General features: G+C 35.3%; 1 protein-coding gene across 1 annotated transcript; it reads right to left on the bottom strand.

The window, feature by feature from the left end:
• Nucleotides 1–22,649: 22,649 nt before the first annotated feature.
• On the bottom strand, nt 22,650–23,045 carry LOC117333957 (snake venom metalloprotease inhibitor 02D01-like). The gene has a single exon (XM_033893375.1). The coding sequence runs from the start codon at nt 23,043–23,045 to the stop codon at nt 22,650–22,652; it is 396 nt and encodes a 131-aa protein (XP_033749266.1).
• Between the last annotated feature and the right edge of the window lie 603 nt (nt 23,046–23,648).

Raw genomic sequence — 23,648 nt, forward strand, 5'->3', positions numbered from 1 at the left:
TAGAAGAAGGATGAGGGAATACTATAAACCCAATCAGACACATATGTCTGGCATAACCTTCGATCGTATTACCACAAAAACGCAAAACGTTTACAATGTGCATGTAACTCTGCACGTGACTGCGTCCTATTTGAGTCCCGATATATATATATGGTGTATACATAATTAGAATATGATCTGTACATAAAGATGAACTAATTATGGAAGGGTTGACTTTCTACATTAAGTGACTTGACATATTTATCTTACGTTTGGAATGTAATGAAAAATTCAACATGAAAAAAAAAGGGAAAAAGAACGATAACTCTGATATACGTAATGCTAGTATCTGTTGATGTGTTCTAACCTTAGGGCTTAGGAAAATAACTTGGAATTGAGAATCAGTCACTTATAGCCATAACACTGGCCAAATCATGACCCATCTGAACTCTGAAAAAACCCAGGTCACTTGATAAACTGATAAACTTGATAAATTGTATTGTTAAAAGAATGTGTAAAAATGTTTTTACAAAATCCTCATTTTAGTATAGACACCTTATGCGCGTGCATACTTGTAAAATACTTGCAGTACGTATTTTCAGTTTATTGGACAATTCAATATGATCATTTGATAGAGGCTTTGAAACATTGACTCAAAAGGATACTTGAAGCAAATCGTTTCCTCCTGACAAAAATCACTTTGCCTAAAAACATATTCTTTGACTTAAAATGCCGATAAAGTTACGGAGAGACAGACACCACTGATCTCTAAATAACAAAAGATCATAACGCAAAGTGAGAGAGACCAGGATGTAAATATATAGTTTTCAAATATATATTGATCGAAATCAGTATTTTTATACAACCTTTCGAACTAAACATATGACGTAGTGTATCATCTATATTTCCTTACTAATAGTATATACATCTTAGGTGATAGATGAGTACATCACCGTAAATGGTCTTTTTTTTTTTATAAAGATGACGGAAATGAACAGTTGAAAAGAAAACTGAGTTGAAATGAGTAAAATAGGATAAGGTCTTCAACTTCGTCGGCGCGGGCCATATCAATATTAAACAAGTATACTATTATATACAATACTTTTTTTGTATGTTTTCATGCAACGGAAACTGTTATCGTTTGAAATGTTTATGTCCTTATCGCACTTATCGTATCTATCTGGTTTATTTCAGGTCAGCAGAGGGAAGGAAGAAGTTCTAATGTCCATCCGATTCCGTGAACCATTGTTTGTGGAACTCATCTCGCACAATTGTTGTGTCTGTATAGGTACCGGGACAGTTAATTGATGAAATTGCAGTAATCACGCATGAATATACCTTACTGTGATACATGTATATAAAGGGTGAAAGACAATAACTTTTACTAATATACAGAGTCTCCCTATTGTCATAACATTTATGATAATGTTGAGCCCCCGCAGTAATTACTCTTACTACAGTCGATGTTCGTCTAGAAATCCGTTCTCATCAGATAAGTTTAAATATCAGATGATGAAATATTGCGCCTAAAACCAAATATGACTAAAACAAGAAAATAGAACAAAATACAAATCAAATACTATATTACAGTGTAAACTGGGCTAAAATATATCACAGCATCAATGAACATTTTACAGTGTTTAACCAACAAAACATATATCTATCAAAACAACAAAATACATCGTATCTTACCATGCAAGTAAACACATTGGTTAGTTGTATGAACTCACAAAGACCAAAAACACACCACAGCATCAACAAAGCCAAATACTGAACAAGACATTAACATAAAGATCAAGATCGGAACGAGGAATTGTTAGTGAGAAAGCGATGAAATAAACCTTGATAAATTAACCGAGACAAAATAAGAATAGCAGTGGAAATGGATCTCTTGTTTTCAAATTCACTATCCACTATCCAGAGAAAAAGATTCGATGGCACAACTGAAACTAGACAAAACCAGAAAAAGTCTGTTTGGTCTAAACGAACAAAAAAGCAAAATAAGAGCGGTGATGTTAGATCCAAGAGTGTAGAAATCAAGAAGGCGAGATCCCAATGTGCCTTAACAAACATTCAAATAGAGGAAGGGATTCATCAGCCCTGTTAATTAATAAATTCGTTTTGAAAAATAGTTTAAACAAATATCACTACATAATAATATAAGAATTTAACTCGGCATACAGTGGAACGGTAACCCCTACACAAACATTCTCCTGGAGATTACCGCTCTGTCTAAGAAACATTGATCAAACGCATTTGGTGTAATATTTGGCGGTTTGTGTCATATGGTTTTGATTATCGTAAGTGTCTTCAACTGATAGGTAAGCATATCAATGTCAAACAGGGATACCTTAATACAGTTTGAACAGTAACACCTTATATAATCGGGAAATATTATTGCGCAGTGGACATCACACTAATAACATTTAAATATCTAGGTTTAGATATGACGTGAATCACTAAACCGCGGGAATTAGGATTGTTACGGTTAAACGAGCTGAGGATTTTACAAGGAGCATTTTAAAGATACAATGAATGTCTAATTACCTAGTTATCATAACAATCAACGCTCAAATCGAGAGGAAAACTAAAGAATGTCATTTCAAAGGCATTGTTATATACTTGGTAATTGCTGCTGTTTCAATTTAAAGTGTGTAAGAAAACACATTACTTCATTATCAGGTGAGAGTGCTAATGAATATGCACAAGCATGTCTCAATACAGGAAGAATGCTTCGTTGAATATTTTATTTGAATAGAGAAAAAGACGTTAAATCTTAAGACGTAAAAGTAATTGAATATCTTAGGATAAACATAAAAAGCGACCAATTATGAAAGAAAAGTTATTCATGACCACAGGTTAATGAGCGTGTTAATATGTATATGTCCCCTAAACTCATACATAATAGGTTTTCACGATCACATGATGTCAAAACAGAGGCGTATGTCGGTGTCGTGATTTCACATATTCTTAATCCGTTCTTACTCAGTCGCAGGTATTAATTATTTTCTCTTACTTCATTATGCCGATTACTTTCACACAAATTTAAAAGTATACTGTCTCAGGCACAATTTGTCTAGGATGTACAGAGTGATTTCTAAATAGTATCAAAACAATGCATTTATCGACCAGAAATTATATTCAATATACACAGGCAATATTCTTTCACTTGACTTAACATGAAATTCACGTGAATTTCACGTGAAAAGGGCAAAAAAGTGAAATTCTGAATGTGAATGTGAAAAAAAACCACGTGAAATTCACGTAGATTCATGTGATTTCATGTGAAAAAAAATCACGTTAATTTCACGTGAAGGAATATTGCCTGTGTATGGATGGTTAATTACATTTTATAGCTCTAATGAAACTATCGTTTTATGAGCATTTGTGCCAAATGTCATATAAAAGTGCTAGACAGATTTGAGATAGGAAAGCAAAGCATTCGGTGCAAAAAAGAAAAGGTATTTCCGTCATATCTGGGGTGAGTAGTGAGAAACTGTCGGCAATATGTGTGTTTGTTGGAACATCTCCCCATACCTGTGTTATAACATAGAGCTACACTAACATGTGTGGACATTGATAAAAACGTTGTTACATGCAACCAGAAGTAAGGGAGAAAACCACATCCTGTACTCTCTGACGAGGGAGTGTGTGTACTTATGTATGGCACAAAGCTCCATCTTATTGATACACACAGAGGTATGGAAACTAGCTTTAACATTGTAGAAAGCTGACACCAAAGCAGTAATCTACAGATATAAGTCTGAAGTAAAATACGGTATATAAAAAGTCCCGAGGTTTGTGATTTTTATTATTTCTACTTGCACACACTTCAACCGTAGATACTTTTGAATGCAACGGTGAACACCATCATGAACAATGCATGATATATTTGCATATGATGTTGAAAAAAACAAGTGCACGGGTTGTCTTGATCAGGATAGATTTACCTTTAACTTGCAAAAAGGTGATGTTCCTGAAGTAAGTGAAAATCCCTCAAATCACTTTAGTCATAGTACAAAAGTACATCGATGTTATTCAGTGTTACCATATTTTGGTATAGCATAATAGAGATAATTTTGTAAGCAGCATTTATCTTACGGGTGGTTAGATGGTACAGTGGCTACAGATTTGCCTTTCAAGTGGCCGGGGTTCGTTTTCCCGATCGGACATGAAAAGGTATGGATGTTACCTGCCCGACCACGTGGGTTTTCTCCAGGTACCCCGGTTTCCTCCCACAGTAACACCTCTTTAGCGATTCCATGCAGGCCAACAAGCGTGATTAACTAAAGTTACTATAACTTGTCTTGCAATTGCTGTTACTTTTTACATTAAAAAATTTCATTTACATTTTACATTGAAAAATTCCATTCTTGGTGGGAAATGAAGCCATTTATGTTGTAGGTACAAATGTACGACGACAACAAAGAATATATTTAGATCCACAGACATCTGATGATACATTCTTGTGCTACCTTATAGTTATGTATGGTGTGAATTTTAACAAGATATGATTGGAGGATCAATGACATGGAAAATTGTCAGAACTTCAAGAAACACCCGTCTTATGTATTGAAGGAAACAGAATACCACATTGCCACTTTTATTTTAAAAGCGCTACTTATCAGTTTCATTTCCACAACTATATATATGCATAAAACTGCTTTCGAAGAGAAATATATCTCACTTTTACTTAAAATCTAAGGTTGTGCAATATAAGAATGATGTCGGTCATTTAATTCAAAACACGAACGTTGCTAAATAAAGACACAATTAATATTTATAAGTGTTTCGTCAGATAATAATTAAAACACATAATGCTAAGCCAACCAACCTTCATTATACATTTCTGAAAGATACCTTTATATACATTCAACATGAAAAGGAAATCGTCCTCATCCATCATATAACGAGTCCATGTTGTAGAGATATGTACTTACTGAACGAACATATGTCTTACTCTCAAAAAAAAAAAAAAAAAAGATATACATATATTAAGAAAGAAATTTATTAATTCAAAATCTGATATCACAATATTACAAAATATAAATAAGATTATTGGTATGACAGGTACCAAATGCTTTACAGAGATATATATTTAAATATAATTGTATAGTTTTACATATTCATTTATTCTAGTCAAAAAGATATGGAATGGAAGAGATATTGTACCTTGCATGTGTGCTAAAATGAAAGTTTTGTCTTTGTAACGAAGCCAATTAAATTGTGATATCAACGACTTGCAAATTGAAAAAAAAGTTATGTTTTAAATGACAAACGTTTAATCCATTTGATGTGACTTGTCTGAACCAGGAAAAGCTAATAAAATATCACATCAAATTAGCACATAACAAAGTATAATGACAAGGCATTAAGGGGAAACGGAAGATAAACTGATAAGAGGGACGAAACACTGAAAAGGTGAAAGATAATATTCCAGATGTATGTGCGTTTCTCTACCAAATGTGACATCCACTCAGGTTGACATTTTTGTCCGAGAAAATGCACAGATGAAAAAAGTCCAAACGAAACAATTCCATCGGTGTTTTCTAAGATGTTCCGAAAGATGTACAGCAAAGGGTATTTCAGCGTCGATGGAACGTGTTATTATCATATTATAAACCTTCTAGGTTTTCCTTGGCTCAAATATCTTTTTGGCAATAAAAGCACTTGATTATGTTCGTATTTTTTAATCGCCATGGGTAGAGTCAATGTTACGACTATACGAAGATAAAGAAATGACACTGATACAACTTGAAAGTTAGGTATCGCCATTTTAAACGAAACATGAATAAATCACAAACATAGAGTGATATTATTTAATAAGGAGTTATATTTTTACAATCAAAAATCAAATATCCTCTGAATAGAGACCAAACGTATGTACGCTAAACGGCTTAAAATATCTGCTTACACAAGCAAACAGGATTTATATTTAAAATTCACGTGAATGACACAAGAACCAACATCCGGGAGGTTTAATAATTTAATTTGATAATCTTGGTAATTATTTTGGTATTCTTGAAACAGAAATAGTAAATGAAGGGCGTCACCTTTGGTTCTGCCGTTATAGTGTTTTATCAGAGGGATTCACTTTCTCTTAAAATATCTTAACATTTATTTGAGATGTCAATCATAGAGATACCATCTACATACATATACATTATATATTGCAACACATGGCAAGGAGGTATGGTTAAAAGCGGATAAGATTAAAATGTATTTTATCTCCAGACGACAGATTCCGGTTCTGTAGTATATAAATCCTAATGCAAAACCTATCTAACTGTGTAGTGTTTTAAATACAGGATATGTTAAGTACTTTATTATCCGATAATATATTAATATGAACTTAAATATATCATAATGTACAAAAGGTAGTCTCACTCTTTATCATTCAACTTGCTGACCTTACAAGAATTGCGACATCCATTCCAATGTAACTGTAGGGACAACACCCTGCCTATTACACTAAAACAACAATGGAGTCCTGGTTGGTACCTTATCCACAATAGAAAATTAGAGTATCTGGGCTCGTGTTACTGAAACACTTATTATTAATAATTCTTCATTTTGGCTAACATATTTATCTAATCAGTTTTTTTTCAACAACAAATTTCACTGTTCCTTTAATTTTCTGATTTAACAGATATTAATATATTTGCTAAACTGACGTTTGTTATAGTTACAGTATCTATGACCTTATAACAACAACAAAATTCAAATAAATTAAAGCCTAATCTTTCTGTTTGTAGACCAGGCTATGATGTATAAAGATTGTACGAAAGACACAAGAGGACAACATGTCCTTGAACATAAATTTAGTAATGGATACTGTATCTGTATCTGAAAACCTAACGTAAAACGGCATCATACATATGTTACGTCCTTTAAGTCAATGATGATAGGTCTTAATGTATGATGATAGGTCTTAATGTGTGATGATAGGTCTAAATGTGTGAGGATAGGTCTAAATGTGTGATGATAGGTCTAAATGTGTGATGATAGGTCTTAATGTGTGATGATATTTCTAAAGGTATGATGATAGGTCTTAATGTGTGATGATAGGTCTATGATAGGTCTAAATGTGTGATGATAGGTCTATGATAGGTCTAAATGTGTGATGATAGGTCTTAATGTGTGATGATAGGTCTTAATGTGTGATGATAGGTCTAAATGTGTGATGATAGGTCTAAATGTGTGATGATATGTCTTAATGTGTGATGATAGGTCTTAATGTGTGATGATAGGTCTTAATGTGTGATGATAGGTCTTAATGTGTGATGATAGGTCTAAATGTGTGATGATAGGTCTAAATGTGTGATGATAGGTCTAAATGTGTGATGATAGGTCTAAATGTGTGATGATAGGTCTTAATGTGTGATGATAGGTCTTAATGTGTGATGATAGGTCTTAATGTATGATGATAGGTCTAAATGTGTGATGATAGGTCTAAATGTGTGATGATAGGTCCAAATGTGTGATGATAGGTCTAAATGTGTGATGATAGGTCTTAATGTGTGATGATAGGTCTTAATGTGTGATGATAGGTCTTAATGTGTGATGATAGGTCTATGATATGCCTTAATGTGTGATGATAGGTCTTAATTTGTGATGATTAGTCTGAATGTGTGATGATAGGTCCAAATGTGTGATGATAGGTCTAAATGTGTGATGATAGGTCTAAATGTGTGATGATAGGTCTTAATGTGTGATGATAGGTCTAAAGGTATGATGATAGGTCTTAATGTGTGATGATAGGTCTAAATGTGTGATGATAGGTCTTAATGTGTGATGATAGGTCTTAATGTGTGATGATAGGTCTAAATGTATGGAAATCCAGAAGGCATTGTAGGAACATTTGGAATAATGATTACACATAATATTAACAGAATAGCAGAAACAATCTTCAAAATAAGTAAGCATTGCATGCCAGTCATACTAAACGTTCACACTCTGAAAATGCTATAGAATATTTAATAAAATAGCTTATCATCTTGCAAAATCTAAACCAACTTTGTTACCTAGACGCTTTGTATCAATTTAGGTCATCATAAAAATCTGATATTCTTAAATAAAGTTCAAGAGGACGTCATAACACAGATTGGGCAGTGTGAAGCACGCAGACACATACCACGTGAAATACACGACATACGATAGAACTGTCGTCCTGTGTACCATATTCGGGTTACGACTTGAGGATGTGGAATGGTAAGGGAGCGTGACAAGGGACACATCTAAAGCATATATGTCTTCATTGTGTGTCATACAGCTCATCTCGAAGTCTGTAATTCAAATTACCACATTAGGCTGATTGAGAGATGTAAACCACTCAATAGCGCCATCTATCTGCCGAATTGTCACAAAGGGGCACGTTACTAGCCGTCATGCGACCTGCGGCTACAACTGCTGGCAAGACTTGGGAGTCTAACCACAATAGTCTATCATTTACGTAATTAATTCCCTTCATTTGTGGTTGTGTAATATCAGATAAACTAATTCCTGTAATTTATTCGTCAATCCACTTAATTCAGAATCGATTTCTGCGTTGTGATACTTCCTGCCACACCGGAGTGTGATGTCGTTTTCTCAGTGAGGCGGATAATTTGATAGCCCAAGGAACAAATGGCTGAAGATTAACCAGTCCGTAGTGTTTATACAGATTTATTGTAGCGTTCAAACAAGGATGTGTTCAAATATTATCAAACAAACAAGAGCATCAGTAAGCCATCGACGTTGATTCTGAGTTAATTAAACAGAATAATAACACCGTAGATTACTTTTATTCTCATTCAGCACACAGCACAGTTTCACGCCTTTTCAAAGAACGCGACGTGTTCCAGCAATATCTGACAATCACATTGAGAGAGAGTTGTCGGTATATACATATTGGTTGAGTACAGAAAACCTCACATTAAATTGAGCGCTTGCCATTAGATTATCAGTATATACCGACGTTAAATAAAACACCCGTCCTTATCTGAAGAACAGCTTCCAGTCATATTAGCACTCCCGTTACCATATTTGGACATTTGATGGTTTAGTAGGTACGGTAGGGTGGTAGTATCATAATAACAATCACACAATGATAACGAGAATAGCCTAATGTACGTTTACTATAATTGTTTTTGTCCTGATACGTTCAAAGTTTTCCGAGTTCAACAGACGGGATCAAAATGGTTTAAAAGGCAAAAGTTATTAGTGAATTAATAAAACAGAACGCCAGAAGATGAAATAGATAACTAAAAGCCTTCGAATGTGTTTAAAAGTCAGGAATATGATTTTGTGATAGTCGTCTATCTACTTGTAATGATCGTTATTGATTTTACCGGCTCCATTTCCAGACGAACGGAAGAAAGCATCTACATCTAGGAGAAGGCGACGTTCGTATTTTGAACCGATATATACCATCATATATTACATCTACTTCTCTTACTCTTTTTGCACTTCTGCAACCATCGGAAACGTATACCACGACACATTACTTTACTGTATTTTAGGTAAAGATAAATTCTCGTAGTGAATTACGAAATTTGTTAAGGAAATATTAAAATTAATTCCAGGTTTTTTATTTTGCAGTTAGCGGTAGAAAGATAATAGCAATAAGTAAAGGATGTATAAGGACATTAGACAAACTCACTTATTTTTATAACATCACATTATGTTTATTTTGATCGTTTTCTTTCTTTATGGAAATGAATCCCTCTTTTTCTGATAAAATGTTAGGTATTTTTTGAGCATTTGGCCTTCATTCTGTGTACAGACAAGGTCTCTACATGATATAATTAAGTTAAGAGGTTTCGATACTTTCCTAACCGAACGCGCGCGTGATTCATCCGCGCCCACAATTACGAACGAGGAGAAAAAACACTCGAAGGATAAAAAGGAATATATTGCATGCAGCGAGTAATTAGGAATAGGGATTTTTTATTAAATAAAACATTATGGAATCATAGCGCTATTTAGAATGGGTGTCAAGTCCAGGAATAGGAATATGGACGAAAATGTAATTAGGCATGCTGGGGACACTAACAGGACCTATCCAGACGGGGCTTGGTGAAGCGGATCGTAGCCTTGAGGAGCTGGAAGGCCAAGAGGACGCCCAATGTATCAAGACTGTCACAGAGGTGCGGCCATTGGAGAGGGCCGGAATCACACGACTGCTTATTGATGTCTCCCTGCCTTTCAAACATCAGGTCTCCCCAGCTCTTTTCGTCAAATGAGAGATGACTTTTGATCTCAATTTGCTCTGATTACATACCATTTTGCACTATACAAGCTAATTAATCTAAGTTTGTATCGATCGAACGATCTATGAAGTACCAATCTGTCATTTTGTGGACAGTAATTTCCAAACGTTCCATATCATCTACCGTGGAATTTCTCGTGACGATGTGAATAACGCGTACATTTCCTAGACAATTGATGGCTGCAGATATCCCAAATAATGTTTTTTTGCCGAGACATGACACAAGATTTGCCCTCGTTAGTCAAGCCCGATACGCGCTCACTGACAATCACGCGGACACAAAATAAGAGATAACAACCTACAGCAATTTGAAAAATAACACGTCATTGTTTGGAAATGTTGTTGTTGGGGTGCTTAGTCTTTGTCAGAAACACTTATTTAATGTCGAAACTTGAAATAAAAAGACGAAACAAATTTCTGCGGAACAGGCAATACCGATGTCTGAACTCCATATATCTCTATTATTCTTATGAGTTATGTCTACTCTGTTGAAAAAACTAATGCTAGAGGTGAACGATTTTGTCGCTAAATATGAATTTGCTGAATAGTTTAATGGCGGTATATAGATGAGCAGAAGGGTTGGTATATATCTTTAAAACTTTGGATATTGGTTTCCCCAATTTAGGACAAATTCGTCATTGATTTGAAATATCAAATGACTTCAAATGGAGAATGAAGCCTTTCTTTACCCAGCAACCTACGTCTGTGAGAACAGTCGTCGCATCAATTCACATTTTAAATACATATTAATCAAACAGTGTTTCATTGGACTATTATTATATTAGAATTGTCACATTATCTCGCTTTTTGTTGCTAGATACCCATCAACTATTGTTATGTTGCTTCCATTTTTAATTCTAATCACGAAGTTTTAGCATTGTGTAAGCCTTGATTCCATCTTTGTACGAAAGTGAGAGGTATTACCGCATTGGACGCGTGTGATAATCGCAAAAAACAGCGGATTGGTGATCTGTAAACAGGCCCAGCCACAAACGTGTAAACATGCGGAAATCAAAGCGATATTAATTAAAAAGAGGTAGCATCGTTCATTATTCACAGCTGGCTTCCTGTGTTTGTGGTATTTAACCAGACTCTATTGTAAACATTGGACATTATGCAACAACTTTAGACAAATGAACATCCGAATATCGTGGTTTCAGAAACGGACATCAGAATCTAATTGAATACGGTTGCATTGAATGTGATACCAAAACAATTTACATGTGATTGGATATCTATGAAAAGCTGGAGTGTTGCTCAGAATTTCAATTTTCCACTCCGCTGGTTGGAAGTCTTCTGATGTATTCTGTGTATACTGCGGCAAACTTTTACATTGATTGTACGGTCTCGCGCTTTTTGATTTTGCCTTTTTAGTTCATATAAAGACTTAATTGGCGATTTAAGCTTGTAATATAAAAAGCCGACCATTTACGTCATAACAAAATGTAATTATATTTGCTTGTAAAATTGAGTAACAGCGGATTAAATGTTCATATAGGAAATTAATTAGAGAATTCAATGAAATGAACTTGTGTGAGTTCGCATACACTTCATAAGGTACCTGAAGAACAATCAGTGATTCCATACAAATGTACAAAAAATATTCGGAGAGGCAGAATAATACCTTAGGGCTACATTTGCATTTTAATTACAAGTTCGACACGTGCGTCGAAACACTTTAAGACTTGTATAGATATGAAACCAAAACAATGCCATACATGGTACCAGGAAAATCACGGACCGTTTCATCTCGCATTTGACAACGCGTGCTTGATAGGGGGTGTCTATAGCTATTATTTATATATTAAAAAAGGTCTTTGGTGCACAGAGTACACTTAAAAAGATATTAGAAAACAAATGTTATAATTATTAATGCATATATAGATAGTGCTCACTAAAATTATCGTTACTCACTCAAACTAATGAAATTTATTCGATCCTCATATCGCGTTTCTTATCAAACGACTCAAGACTTTTGTCTTGTGAAAAGGAGGTGATAAAGAATTGCATGTCTTTAGTGGAATTAATAAGAATGTCATTTTCATGCTCATACTCGTGTTTTGCTTTTCCTTACCTTTACAAGATAATTTTCCCTCTTCCATACCTTTAAAATGATATTTTTCCTCTTCCATAGCTTTAAAATGATATTTTCCCTAATTCATGCCTTTTAAATGATATTTTCCCTTTTCCATACTTTAAAAGGATATTTTTCTTTCCCATACCTTTAAAATGATATTTTCCCTTTTCCATACCTTTAAAAGAATATTTTCCCTTTTCAATACTTTAAAATGATAGCTTCCCTCATCCATACCTTTAAAATATTTTCCTTTTCCATACAAATGTACAAAAAAATATTTTCTCTTTTCCATACTTTAAAAGGATGTTTTTCTTTTATGTTGCTGTACTACATGTTGTATCGAATCACAAATAAAATACAATTTAAACTAAAATATTTTCCTTTTCCATACTTTAAAATTATATTTTACCTTTTCCATACTTTAAAATTATATTTTACCTTTTCCATACTTTAAAAAGAGTTTTCCCCCTTTTCCTTACCCTTAAAATGATATTTTCCCTTTTTCATCAATTCCAGTAAACGTTTCACTTTAGGAGAAAGTAAATAAAACGTTTTGACATACATTTATACATAAAATATGCTGTAATTATATAGTGGGAAAGGGTAAATATGGACAGATTACAGTACACAGTATTCTACAAGAGTATCGTTACGTTAATTTATTTTGATGTTCTTCAATCCATTCTGTTGCGTTTTGTGACCACGGTAGAGTTTTGATATTTTTATTTATTGTTGACAGCGGAAGGCTCGTAAAATATATGATATTTTTCATATGAGTAATTTACAAAAATAAGAAATATACTGTCCGGGTTGGTAATGGACAGATATCAACATAATATCTTATAGCAGTTACATGCTATAAGTCAATAGCTATTTTTTATCACTTAATAAAACAGTCATTGACATCAATTATGTGTATTCAATACAACAAAACCACACGATAACTCAACAATTACTTTAGATATCACTGTTGTAATACACGGACAGCAACACGACATAGAACAATTATAGTTAAATTAGGTCATTCTCGAAAAAATAATATGTTATCTCTCACAGCTTTCAAACAAGTTTTCAGTTCATTGGAGTGAACAACGCATCATTTCTGCATGTAATAAATACACGTCGGTGTTATTATAGAAAATTGGGATTTCTATTTTGTCAACATGACAATGTGTTGAAATTTATACTATTTTATACGGTGCCGATTTTGTGAATATGACTCGATATTAGGTGTAAACGGCCGCAACGAAAGTTGAAATGTGCTAGCCATTTGCTAGAAACGGCCATAAATCCATCTTGATTTTAGATTAAACAAATATCATACATATCAATTGTTTTCTGTCCGTTGTCGCGTAATGAAAGGAACTGTGTAGTTAACTTATTTTATTTTTTACTTAAAAAACACGACATTACTTGATCCGAAGTATTTTATATAACAAAAACGTGTGTTGTGATGAGTTTAATGTTTAACAAAAGCGTGTGTAGTGATGATTTTAATGTTTAACAAAAGCGTGTGTAGTGATGATTTTAATGTTTAACAAAAGCGTGTGTAGTGATGATTTTAATGTTTAACAAAAGCGTGTGTAGTAAGATTTTAATGTTTAACAAAAGCGTGTGTAGTGATGATTTTAACGTTTAACAAAAGCGTGTGTAGTGATGATTTTAATGTTTAACAAAAGCGTGTGTAGTGATGATTTTAATGTTTAACAAAAGCGTGTGTAGTGATGATTTTAACGTTTAACAAAAGCGTGTGTAGTGATGATTTTAATGTTTAACAAAAGCGTGTGTAGTGGTGATTTAAATGTTTAACAAAAGCGTGTGTAGTGGTGATTTTAATGTTTAACAAAAGCGTGTGTAGTAAGATTTTAGTGTTCATAGCTGTTTTTCAGCAAAACAATTCAGAAGAAAATAAAATCAAACGAAGCTATTTTTGCATGATATTTGTTGAAATTAAATATGGAAAATAGTGAGCAAAAAAAATACAATTTTCAAACGAAGTTATTTATGCATGATATGATATGTTATAATTAACAATAAAGATTGTATTGTCATTGGATAAACGTTATTTCTATATTCAGCCACAGTTTCTCAGCGCAGGACAACTTTGTTTGGCATTTTTATGTTCGTATTTTTGTATTTCAAAACCATTTAATTGAGCTTCCCCTTCTTTTAGATGATCATATCAGAGTAACAAATAATTTACACATAGATGAACCAAGTCTTTAATGTGCATAACATAATGGAAATTGTCTGGTTGAATCTGTATCCACGCAAGAATATGAGACATAAAAGAGAACTTATATGTCAGTATACATGTACCTTACCACCCTACCTAGGGTTATTGCTGATATTTTGATGAACCTCACGACCTTTTCGCAAGCATTACTAAAAAAATATGCAAACTTTACTAAGTACTACTGGTGCAAAAGTACAAATTTGGAGACGCGTACCAGTCTTTTTTTATGCCATCGTTTAGTTTTAATTTCAAAGTTACCTCCTACGATATGTAGTTTAAGTTTGTGTTTCCTGTTAAAATTGATCTGGTTGAAGTCCCTAACTACACAAAATCATTTTTTGTATTTTTTGTTTGAAATGTTATGTACATGAAAAGCCATTCCCGTAGTAACTTGTCTGTTTTGTGTATTCTTAAAGATGCACCTTCAGATGTAGAACATTTGATATATTGCTTACAAAGCATGTTCTGTCACGGTCTGTGATCAAGCGTCAGGCTTCATTGATAATCTACATATACAATACATGTTTATAACGTGCTCGCTTATTATTCCCCATCACACATCAAAGGACAATTATCACTGGACCTGTGTTTGGTAAACCTATCCAAGGGCGAATCATCTAGTTACAACTGTATTAGGTTCGGGGGGTTACTATTCAAATATGACTTTCAAGTTATACATACGAATATTATCATGGCAGCTACATGATATATAGTATGTGACGTATTCAGGCTTTCGGTCCTCCCAGACTACATTGTCTAACACTCTACCATATGACACCAAGCTTTGTAAGAGTACTTCAATAGCGGCATGTAATATTTACAGATTTCAATATAAAACCAGATGTTAGAAGTATAAGTGGATATATTCCGGTTACCGATGTAACTCAATACTACTATCTGGTGTGGTATAAATAACTGCTAAAGCAACGACAGAATAGTAAGATTGTAGTTTGTATACTGTATTTATTTTAAAAAACCAATTGCGAAACCATCTACCAACTTATATTAATCAATCTCGTTGGCCCGGTGGAAGCGCGCGATGGATGACAGACAGGTGTGTTATTACTGTACCATCTTACCATCCTGTAGTTTATATTAAGGATTAAGGATATTTGAGTGTTATTGTAATATATATATATATATCATCATTACATAAATTAAACAAAAAGAGGATAATTATATTCGTGCCGTTCTTTCATTTAACATGTTTAACAAGGGAACACGCAACAACGACAAGGGGACACGAAGAAGAGATCTAGGCATTAGGGAGGATAAGTGATGCTTTTACCGCAAGTGACACAGTCATGTCTACTGACTAGCCAAGGAAAGGATGATGGCCATCAACGTGATAAAACAAGACGGACAGGGAGATTACGTCTGAGATTAAAATATCATGAATGGAGATCGTCGACATTATGACGAAGATTTCCATTGGCGTAGGTTTAAAGATCTCTGGTGGACACTTTGGATACATAGTTACAGTCCACATGGTGGATCTATCTATCAATACGACATTGTTTTTAATTCCATATGCCGAATTGTCGAAATATCATAATAAAGAAGTGCATTGGAGCTAAAATTTCAATGTTTTAGAGATTTAACAATAGTGTGGCACTTACTAAATAAACATTTTTAGTCAGAAATTAATGATATGATCACCTACCAGGAAATCTTATTTCTGTTTTTAAAGCTGATATTTTAACCTATTTTACGTTCCTTAGTCTCCTCCTAGGTATAAACACTTTAGGCCGTTAGCATCACTGATAAGTCCTGCGGTATGATGCAGTTTTATTAATTTTGGCTGTACTGTATAAAATTCTCAACAGTATAGAAATGGTGTGTATCGTGTACTCTCCATTGATGTGCCACAAAATGTACAAATACAAGTACATGACACTACAGACACTGTGCCCGAGACCATTTACTCGTATTGACGAGAGACGCCATTTATAACATTTTAGGTAGGAGGATTCTGAATGCACTTCCATGGAGATACGTGATTTCTTCAGACTTTTGTTTAGTGTACCATGTACGATATGTCGTGAAGGCTGTAGCGTTTCAGTTTGTTTCAGACAGGGTTAATATGTGTATGGCATGTGGCCTGGAGTGGTGTTTGTATTGGACGATTGGTTACCGCAGTGGAAAGCGCAATCCTTTTTCATCAAGGTGACCTGGGTTCGATTCTCCCATAGGCGTGAAACGGCGAGAGTCACCTTCCAGACTATTTTTTATGGGTGTTCTAGATTCCTCCCACATATACACCTTTGGTGTGCTGCCATGGAGTCCAACAATAGTTATAAGTATACATTATGGTTGGGAAAAAATCAAATGCTTGTCGATTCTGTCCCCATTTTTCCTATTTATTTATGATCGTTATTATCCCTAAGAGGTGTGAATGTTCAATAGTAATAGCTCCAGTATAATTATTAAAATGACGGTCTATACATTATATATCAGGAAAAATTCCACCCCGAACCACCTTGTGCACATTTTTACGTGTCACCTATTAATGCTCTTATTGTACAAGGTCACGCATGTACATTAGCCTCAACGAACAAAGGTGATTTCAACAGGTATGTCAGGGCAACTCAAGGTGTAACAAGACCAGGTACGCAAGCCAGAAATACCTGTACTCGCAACACGACCGTCACTCTAGTACACTTTATGCCACCTGCATGAGTATCGACTTCCCAATTATAGGTCCAACCGCATAGTTCACGACAGAGAGGCACAGCGGTGACCGCGATAACTGCACAGCGGTGATTAGTAATACGTTTGGTCCAGCAGTACAGGAAACAATTTCTCTATTTAATCTAGTTGTATCTATATCGTAAATGTAAGCTGTACAAAACAGTCAAAGCCGTCATATCTTTAGGTCATCTTAACCGGAAAGTATGCGGCGGCTTTAACGAAATTTAAGAATCTTTCAAACTTGTTGAGGCGTTATTGAAGGTGGATATCATGAACCTTTGACAGGCGAGCGACAAGGGAATATCACAAGTCATGTCGGCACTGCACATTACATCCGTACACGCAACAGACGTATCAATCCGACTGTGTACAGGACGTGGTGCGAGTTTGACAGGTTACCTGTAACGTGACACCTTTCAGGCACAAAATTACCCGTAATCAAAAACGGAGAAACTTAATATTGAAAAACGCATATCAAGTCATCTCCATTTTATATAATTTCTGTTTTTTATTTAGATATATGACATCAAATACATTTGTTTATGTTTAGTAATACGGAATGACAGTGCAAATAAAGACAAATGTAGAACAAATTAGAGAGAGCTTAGGCGGGTCATAAACAAATATATATTTTACTTGGTATGGTTACCGGTAAACATGATAAATTGTCGGGATAATGTATCGTAGTCGAATAAATAGATAAACATGAAATGAAATGAAATAGAATAAATAATTAGATAGATAAATAAATAGGTCAATAAAAATAAATAAATGAATAAATAAATAAACAAATAAATGCAGCTTTTACAATCATCTGTGTAACCATTGTTTGGACATTACAATAATCTGTGTAACCAATATTTGGACATTACAATAATCTGTGTTACCATTGTTTGGACATTACAATAATCTGTCTGACCATTGTTTGGACATTACAATAATCTGTGTAACCATTGTTTGGACATTACAATAATCTGTGTAGCCAGGTTCCATGTAATTTCTTGTTGTTTCACTTTATCTGCGGTTATCTAATTCATTTGTGGTTGATATCCCTCCGTTACTGAAAAACCCCACACAAGTATGAAAGAGTTCAAATGTCAGTCGGCATGTATAAAGTAAAACGCATAAAAGATCTGTATGGGATATAAATGTTAAGCGTGTTCGGTGAGTAAATGGACTACCGGTGTGTCCTAACCATCGCATAAACACACCAATACAAGTCATTGCTAAAGGTACTTACTCATCAATCAGGCTATGGCGATCTACATATCTATAATTAATCCAAAATTAATTAAGATAGACGACATTTTTGGGGAATTCTTCGCGAGAAAAGAGTAAATAGCGGTGTTATCTTTGACAGCTTCAGCTCCCAAGAGTGCTTTGTTTCTCGATTAAACAGGCGATCAACGCAAGACAATGATTTGTTATCGCTTTTCAGCTTTTTTACTAATCGGTTATATCTCAAACACAACCGCTTGAGCCTGTATGGATTTTGCATATAAGATTATCTAATTATACCGTAATCTCGTCACAGGTTTTTAATAGGCGAGATAAACCGATATGAATACAATACCGATGGGAGACTGATCCACTCCAATGTAAGGCGATCAACTCCACTGCTATCCAATTACACTTTTATTCCCGCCAAATTAGTGGCTTCCGGTCCGGCACGCGCTTGAAACTGTCCGTCAATACATTGTTGTGTGCGCGAACTCTGCACGCGGAATCCAATATCATAAGGCTTATAGCAAAGTTATCCCGAAAGTCTCACACTCATCACCGTAATAAGTCAAACGATGATGTGTTATGATGTAAGTAATTAAAACCAAACTTCTGATGCAATTCTCCGTGCCTACTAATGAACAGTATTATTTTTCGTTATAAATTTCGTCCAAACTAGATTAGTTTAAAACACGAAGTAACATTAATATGAAACTAAACAGCTTGTGGTTCTCCTACATATGTAATTGAATTACAGAAACTAAATTAATTTTATGAACTTTTAATTCTACTATTAACGTGTTTTTGGTCTGCGAAAATTACGTAAGGACGATAATAATGAAATGTATGAACACCAAAAGATTGCGAGTCAGCGAGGGCTTGACACATACGGTCTAGGGTGACACCCATGGCCCTTAAACACCGGAGGTCTGACCTTGAGGTTGACCTTGACTAGTGCTCTCGAACTCTCCTGCAGACGGTGACAAATCCAATTGCAGAAATTCCATTGAAGTGTACACGGAAGCGGTAAGGTTAGCAAATAGACACAAAGAATATGGTGTTGTTTTAAAAGCACAGATTTTGGCTGTCGACCTGACGTGTCAGCGGACATTCCCTCAACCAGACTTAACATGCCAAACAGAAATAATTAATATCAGACACACAGGGGAGGGAGCAGCGGTAGGTCCCAGTGAAGGGATAACACCATACTGCACCCCTGGGCAGACATGTCTTTGAAGTTTAACTACGTGCAAACACTTGGCTTGAGCATTTCGCGACACTGAAATGAAATATTAAAAAAAGTAAAAGAAAGTAGGTTACGTCTAAACGTCCGTTAAACTGCTAATGTCAATTAGCTTGGTAACAGGAGGGCAATTTTAATTACAAAGCCTGAGTGAGTCGTACATGCTCTCGGAATCAGAAGGCATGACATTATGTAATACAACGATACAGAAGTAACCGATAGATATGCCAGACGTAACCGACTCTACCGGAGCATGTTAATCCAGCCATTACACTATTATCTCAACCCCGACCATTAGCACCCTATGAAACGCCACATAACTTTTTATGTTCTGTGCCACGCAATACAAAAATATCATCAGCTCCGAAAATAATGGAAACCTTTAAGGGTATGGTATTAAAGTGTCGGCGACCTTTCAAGGTTTGGGTGAAAACAGATTTGACTGCTTCTGATAAATAGAAATGTAAATTAAGTAGGTATCTATATGATTGACATTTAGCTGCTTCGGTATGTAAATGGCAATGATTCATTACTTAACATATGAATTTTAAAAGATATATTTGATAAATATATGCAGTTTTTTTCGTTTTACTTATTTTGTGTCGAACGCTAGTGTAATTAATTATATATCAATCACTGCAGAGCTGCTTGATATAAAAAAACCTATCCTGATTAATGATTTTATAAAAGACACACCCACACACAGAGATGATTTTAGTTCAGATATAAATTATTTAGGTAGCTAATACGTTTACTGTGTGAAGCAGTTGTTAACTACGTAATGGAGGCCAAACAGTTCAAATATCCTTAAACTGCAAAGTTTCTTTCCTTCCTTATTTTTCTTTTTATTTATTTATCTTTTTTGTGTGTATTGTTTTGTGTGTTTATTTCTTGTATTTTCCCTTTTGTTACAAAAAACTGTACCTTCGTATTCCCTCCCTACCCTCTTGTTTGATTTTTATTTATATTAGAATAGACCCTACTATCGAATGCGATCCCAAAGCCCCCATCTCTCCCCTCCCTACCCTCTTATTTGTTTTGTACTTACGTAACAGTAGACCTTACCTTCGAATGCGGTCCCCAAACCTCCCCCATCGCTCCCCTCCTTTCAGGCTGTTTGTGTTACACCTCCTTGCATCACCTTATGAATATATTACCTCTGCCTTTAACGCGAAGATGATGTAATTGAAATATGATATTGCCTATTAAATCGAAAGCATTACGATTTTAAAAACAGTCCATATACACAGCTAAAGATTTTTACAATATTTAGAGGAATGGGTGTAAAGGATACCTGATGTAAACAGGTTTCATGAAGTTCCATGACAACTTTAATGACTCCAGGATGGCTTCAAACAAAAGTGCTGAATACTTTTGATGAAATAGCTGTCACCACGTGTATTTCAGCTGATATATCGATAATTAAACTCGGGTATAAAACAGAAATGTAAAACAGCTGAGACCGCGAATAAAACAGCAGTAAAACGTCCATGTAGGGTTCTCTTTCATCCTGCCTGCCTGTAAATCAGTGCAGGCGAAAATAATTAGGTACCACTTCACCTTTATGTGAGCATGGCCGAAGGTATTTTGTTTATCAAAAAAAGGTAATATTTATATTTTTAGATCTGTATACATATATATTTGCAGTATGTGTATGTTTTTGTAGAATATATGTATGTCTTAATCTCAGAACATGTGTATGTCTATATTAGAACATGTGTATGTCTTTATATTATATCAGAACATGTGCATGTCTTTATATCAGAACATGTGTATGTCTTTATATCAGAACATGTGTATGTCTTTATATCAGAACATGTGTATGTCTCTATATCAGAACATGTGTATGTATCTATATCAGAACATGTGTATGTCATTATATCAGAACATGTGTATGTCTCTATATCAGAACATGTGTATGTCTTCTAAGAATATTTGTAAGTCTTTCTATGAGTGTCTCCCTATGAAGATTAGAAGAATAACCCCTATATACAAAATACTTATGATGCCTTTATCATACATGATACACAATTACCAAACGTATTCAATGATAGTGAACACATCCTTGTGCAGATATACATTTGATTAGGCCATGTTGAATTTTCATTAGAATGTCCACTGGCCAGGATCAGCTTCATCAGACGCTGAATGGCAGCTGTAGGTCTTCTCTATATTCTGTATATACTAACATCAAGTTTTAAAGGTTTAAATCATCTTCGTGTATCTTTATTAAAACATAACAATTCGTAATGTGTTTGGTAATATATATTTGATCCATTTAATAAAAACAAGATATCAATTATTCTGTCCAGACTGGTAAAATACAGTGAACTAACAGCACATATCGGTTTGGTCGCCCAAAAGTATACAGCCATTGTTCTCGGTTTGGTCGCCCAAAAGTATACAGCCATTGTTCTCGGTTTGGTCGCCCAAAAGTATACAGCCGTTGTTCTCGGTTTGGTCGCCCAGAAGTATACAGCCATTGTTCTCGGTTTGGTCGCCCAGAAGTATACAGCCATTGTTCTCGGTTTGGTCGCCCAAAAGTATACAGCCATTGTTCTCGGTTTGGTCGCCCAGAAGTATACAGCCATTGTTCTCGGTTTGGTCGCCCAAAAGTATACAGCCATTGTTCTCGGTTTGGTCACCCAAAAGTATACAGCCATTGTTCTCGGTTTGGTCGCGCAGAAGTATACAGCCATTGTTATCGGTTTGGTCGCCCAAAAGTATACAGCCATTGTTCTCGGTTTGGTCGCCCAGAAGTATACAGCCATTGTTCTCGGTTTGGTCGCCCAAAAGTATACAGCCATTGTTCTCGGTTTGGTCGCGCAGAAGTATACAGCCATTGTTCTCGGTTTGGTCGCCCAAAAGTATACAGCCATTGTTCTCGGTTTGGTCGCCCAAAAGTATACAGCCATTGTTCTCGGTTTGGTCGCCCAGAAGTATACAGCCATTGTTATCGGTTTGGTCGCCCAAAAGTATACAGCCATTGTTCTCGGTTTGGTCGCCCAGAAGTATACAGCCATTGTTCTCGGTTTGGTCGCCCAAAAGTATATAGCCATTGTTCTCGGTTTGGTCGCGCAGAAGTATACAGCCATTGTTCTCGGTTTGGTCGCGCAGAAGTATACAGCCATTGTTCTCGGTTTGATCGCCCAAAAGTATACAGCCATTGTTCTCGGTTTGGTCGCCCAGAAGTATACAGCCATTGTTCTCGGTTTGATCGCCCAAAAGTATACAGCCATTGTTCTCGGTTTGGTCGCCCAGAAGTATACAGCCATTGTTCTCGGGTCGGTCGCCCAGAAGTATACAGCCATATTGTTATCGGTTTGGTCGCCCAGAAGTATTCAACCATATTGTTCTCGGTAGCCTAGCATACAGCCATTGTTGAAGTGACTTCTATATTCATTATTATGCATGTACATGTAATTCATCTTTTGCAAAATTCATGTGTAAAGGTACTATTGTGTGTTATTCCGTTCGATCCTAAAATAACATCACTACCATCACCGAAAAACAACAAATATTTTCATACCTAGACATAATACATATTGTAGTTAATATAAGTAGTAAAACGGTTCGGACACACAAATGTACTTATGATATCCATTTGTTCTTTTGTACCTTTCCCCCTGTGATCAACACTTGAGGCCCTTAGCATCACTGACGAGTCCTAGAAGGACGGGACAGCTGTTTGATGTCCATACCATCACTGACGAGTCCTAGAAGGACGGGACAACTGTTTGATGTCCATAACATCACTGACGAGTCCTAGAAGGACGGGACAACTGTTTGATGTCCATAACATCACTGACGAGTCCTAGAAGGACGGGACAACTGTTTGATGTCCATAACATCACTGACGAGTCCTAGAAGGACGGGACAGCTGTTTGATGTCCCTAACATCACTGACGAGTCCTAGAAGGACGGGACAGCTGTTTGATGTCCATAACATCAC

This window comes from Pecten maximus, chromosome 9 (genome assembly GCF_902652985.1).
Source record: "Pecten maximus chromosome 9, xPecMax1.1, whole genome shotgun sequence".
In the NCBI taxonomy this organism is placed as follows: Eukaryota; Metazoa; Mollusca; class Bivalvia; order Pectinida; family Pectinidae; genus Pecten; species Pecten maximus.

Coding starts and splice junctions, on each gene's coding strand:
- LOC117333957 (XM_033893375.1), bottom strand. CDS start 23,045: ATGGTTGAATACTTCTGGGCGACCAAACCGATAACAATATGGCTGTAT.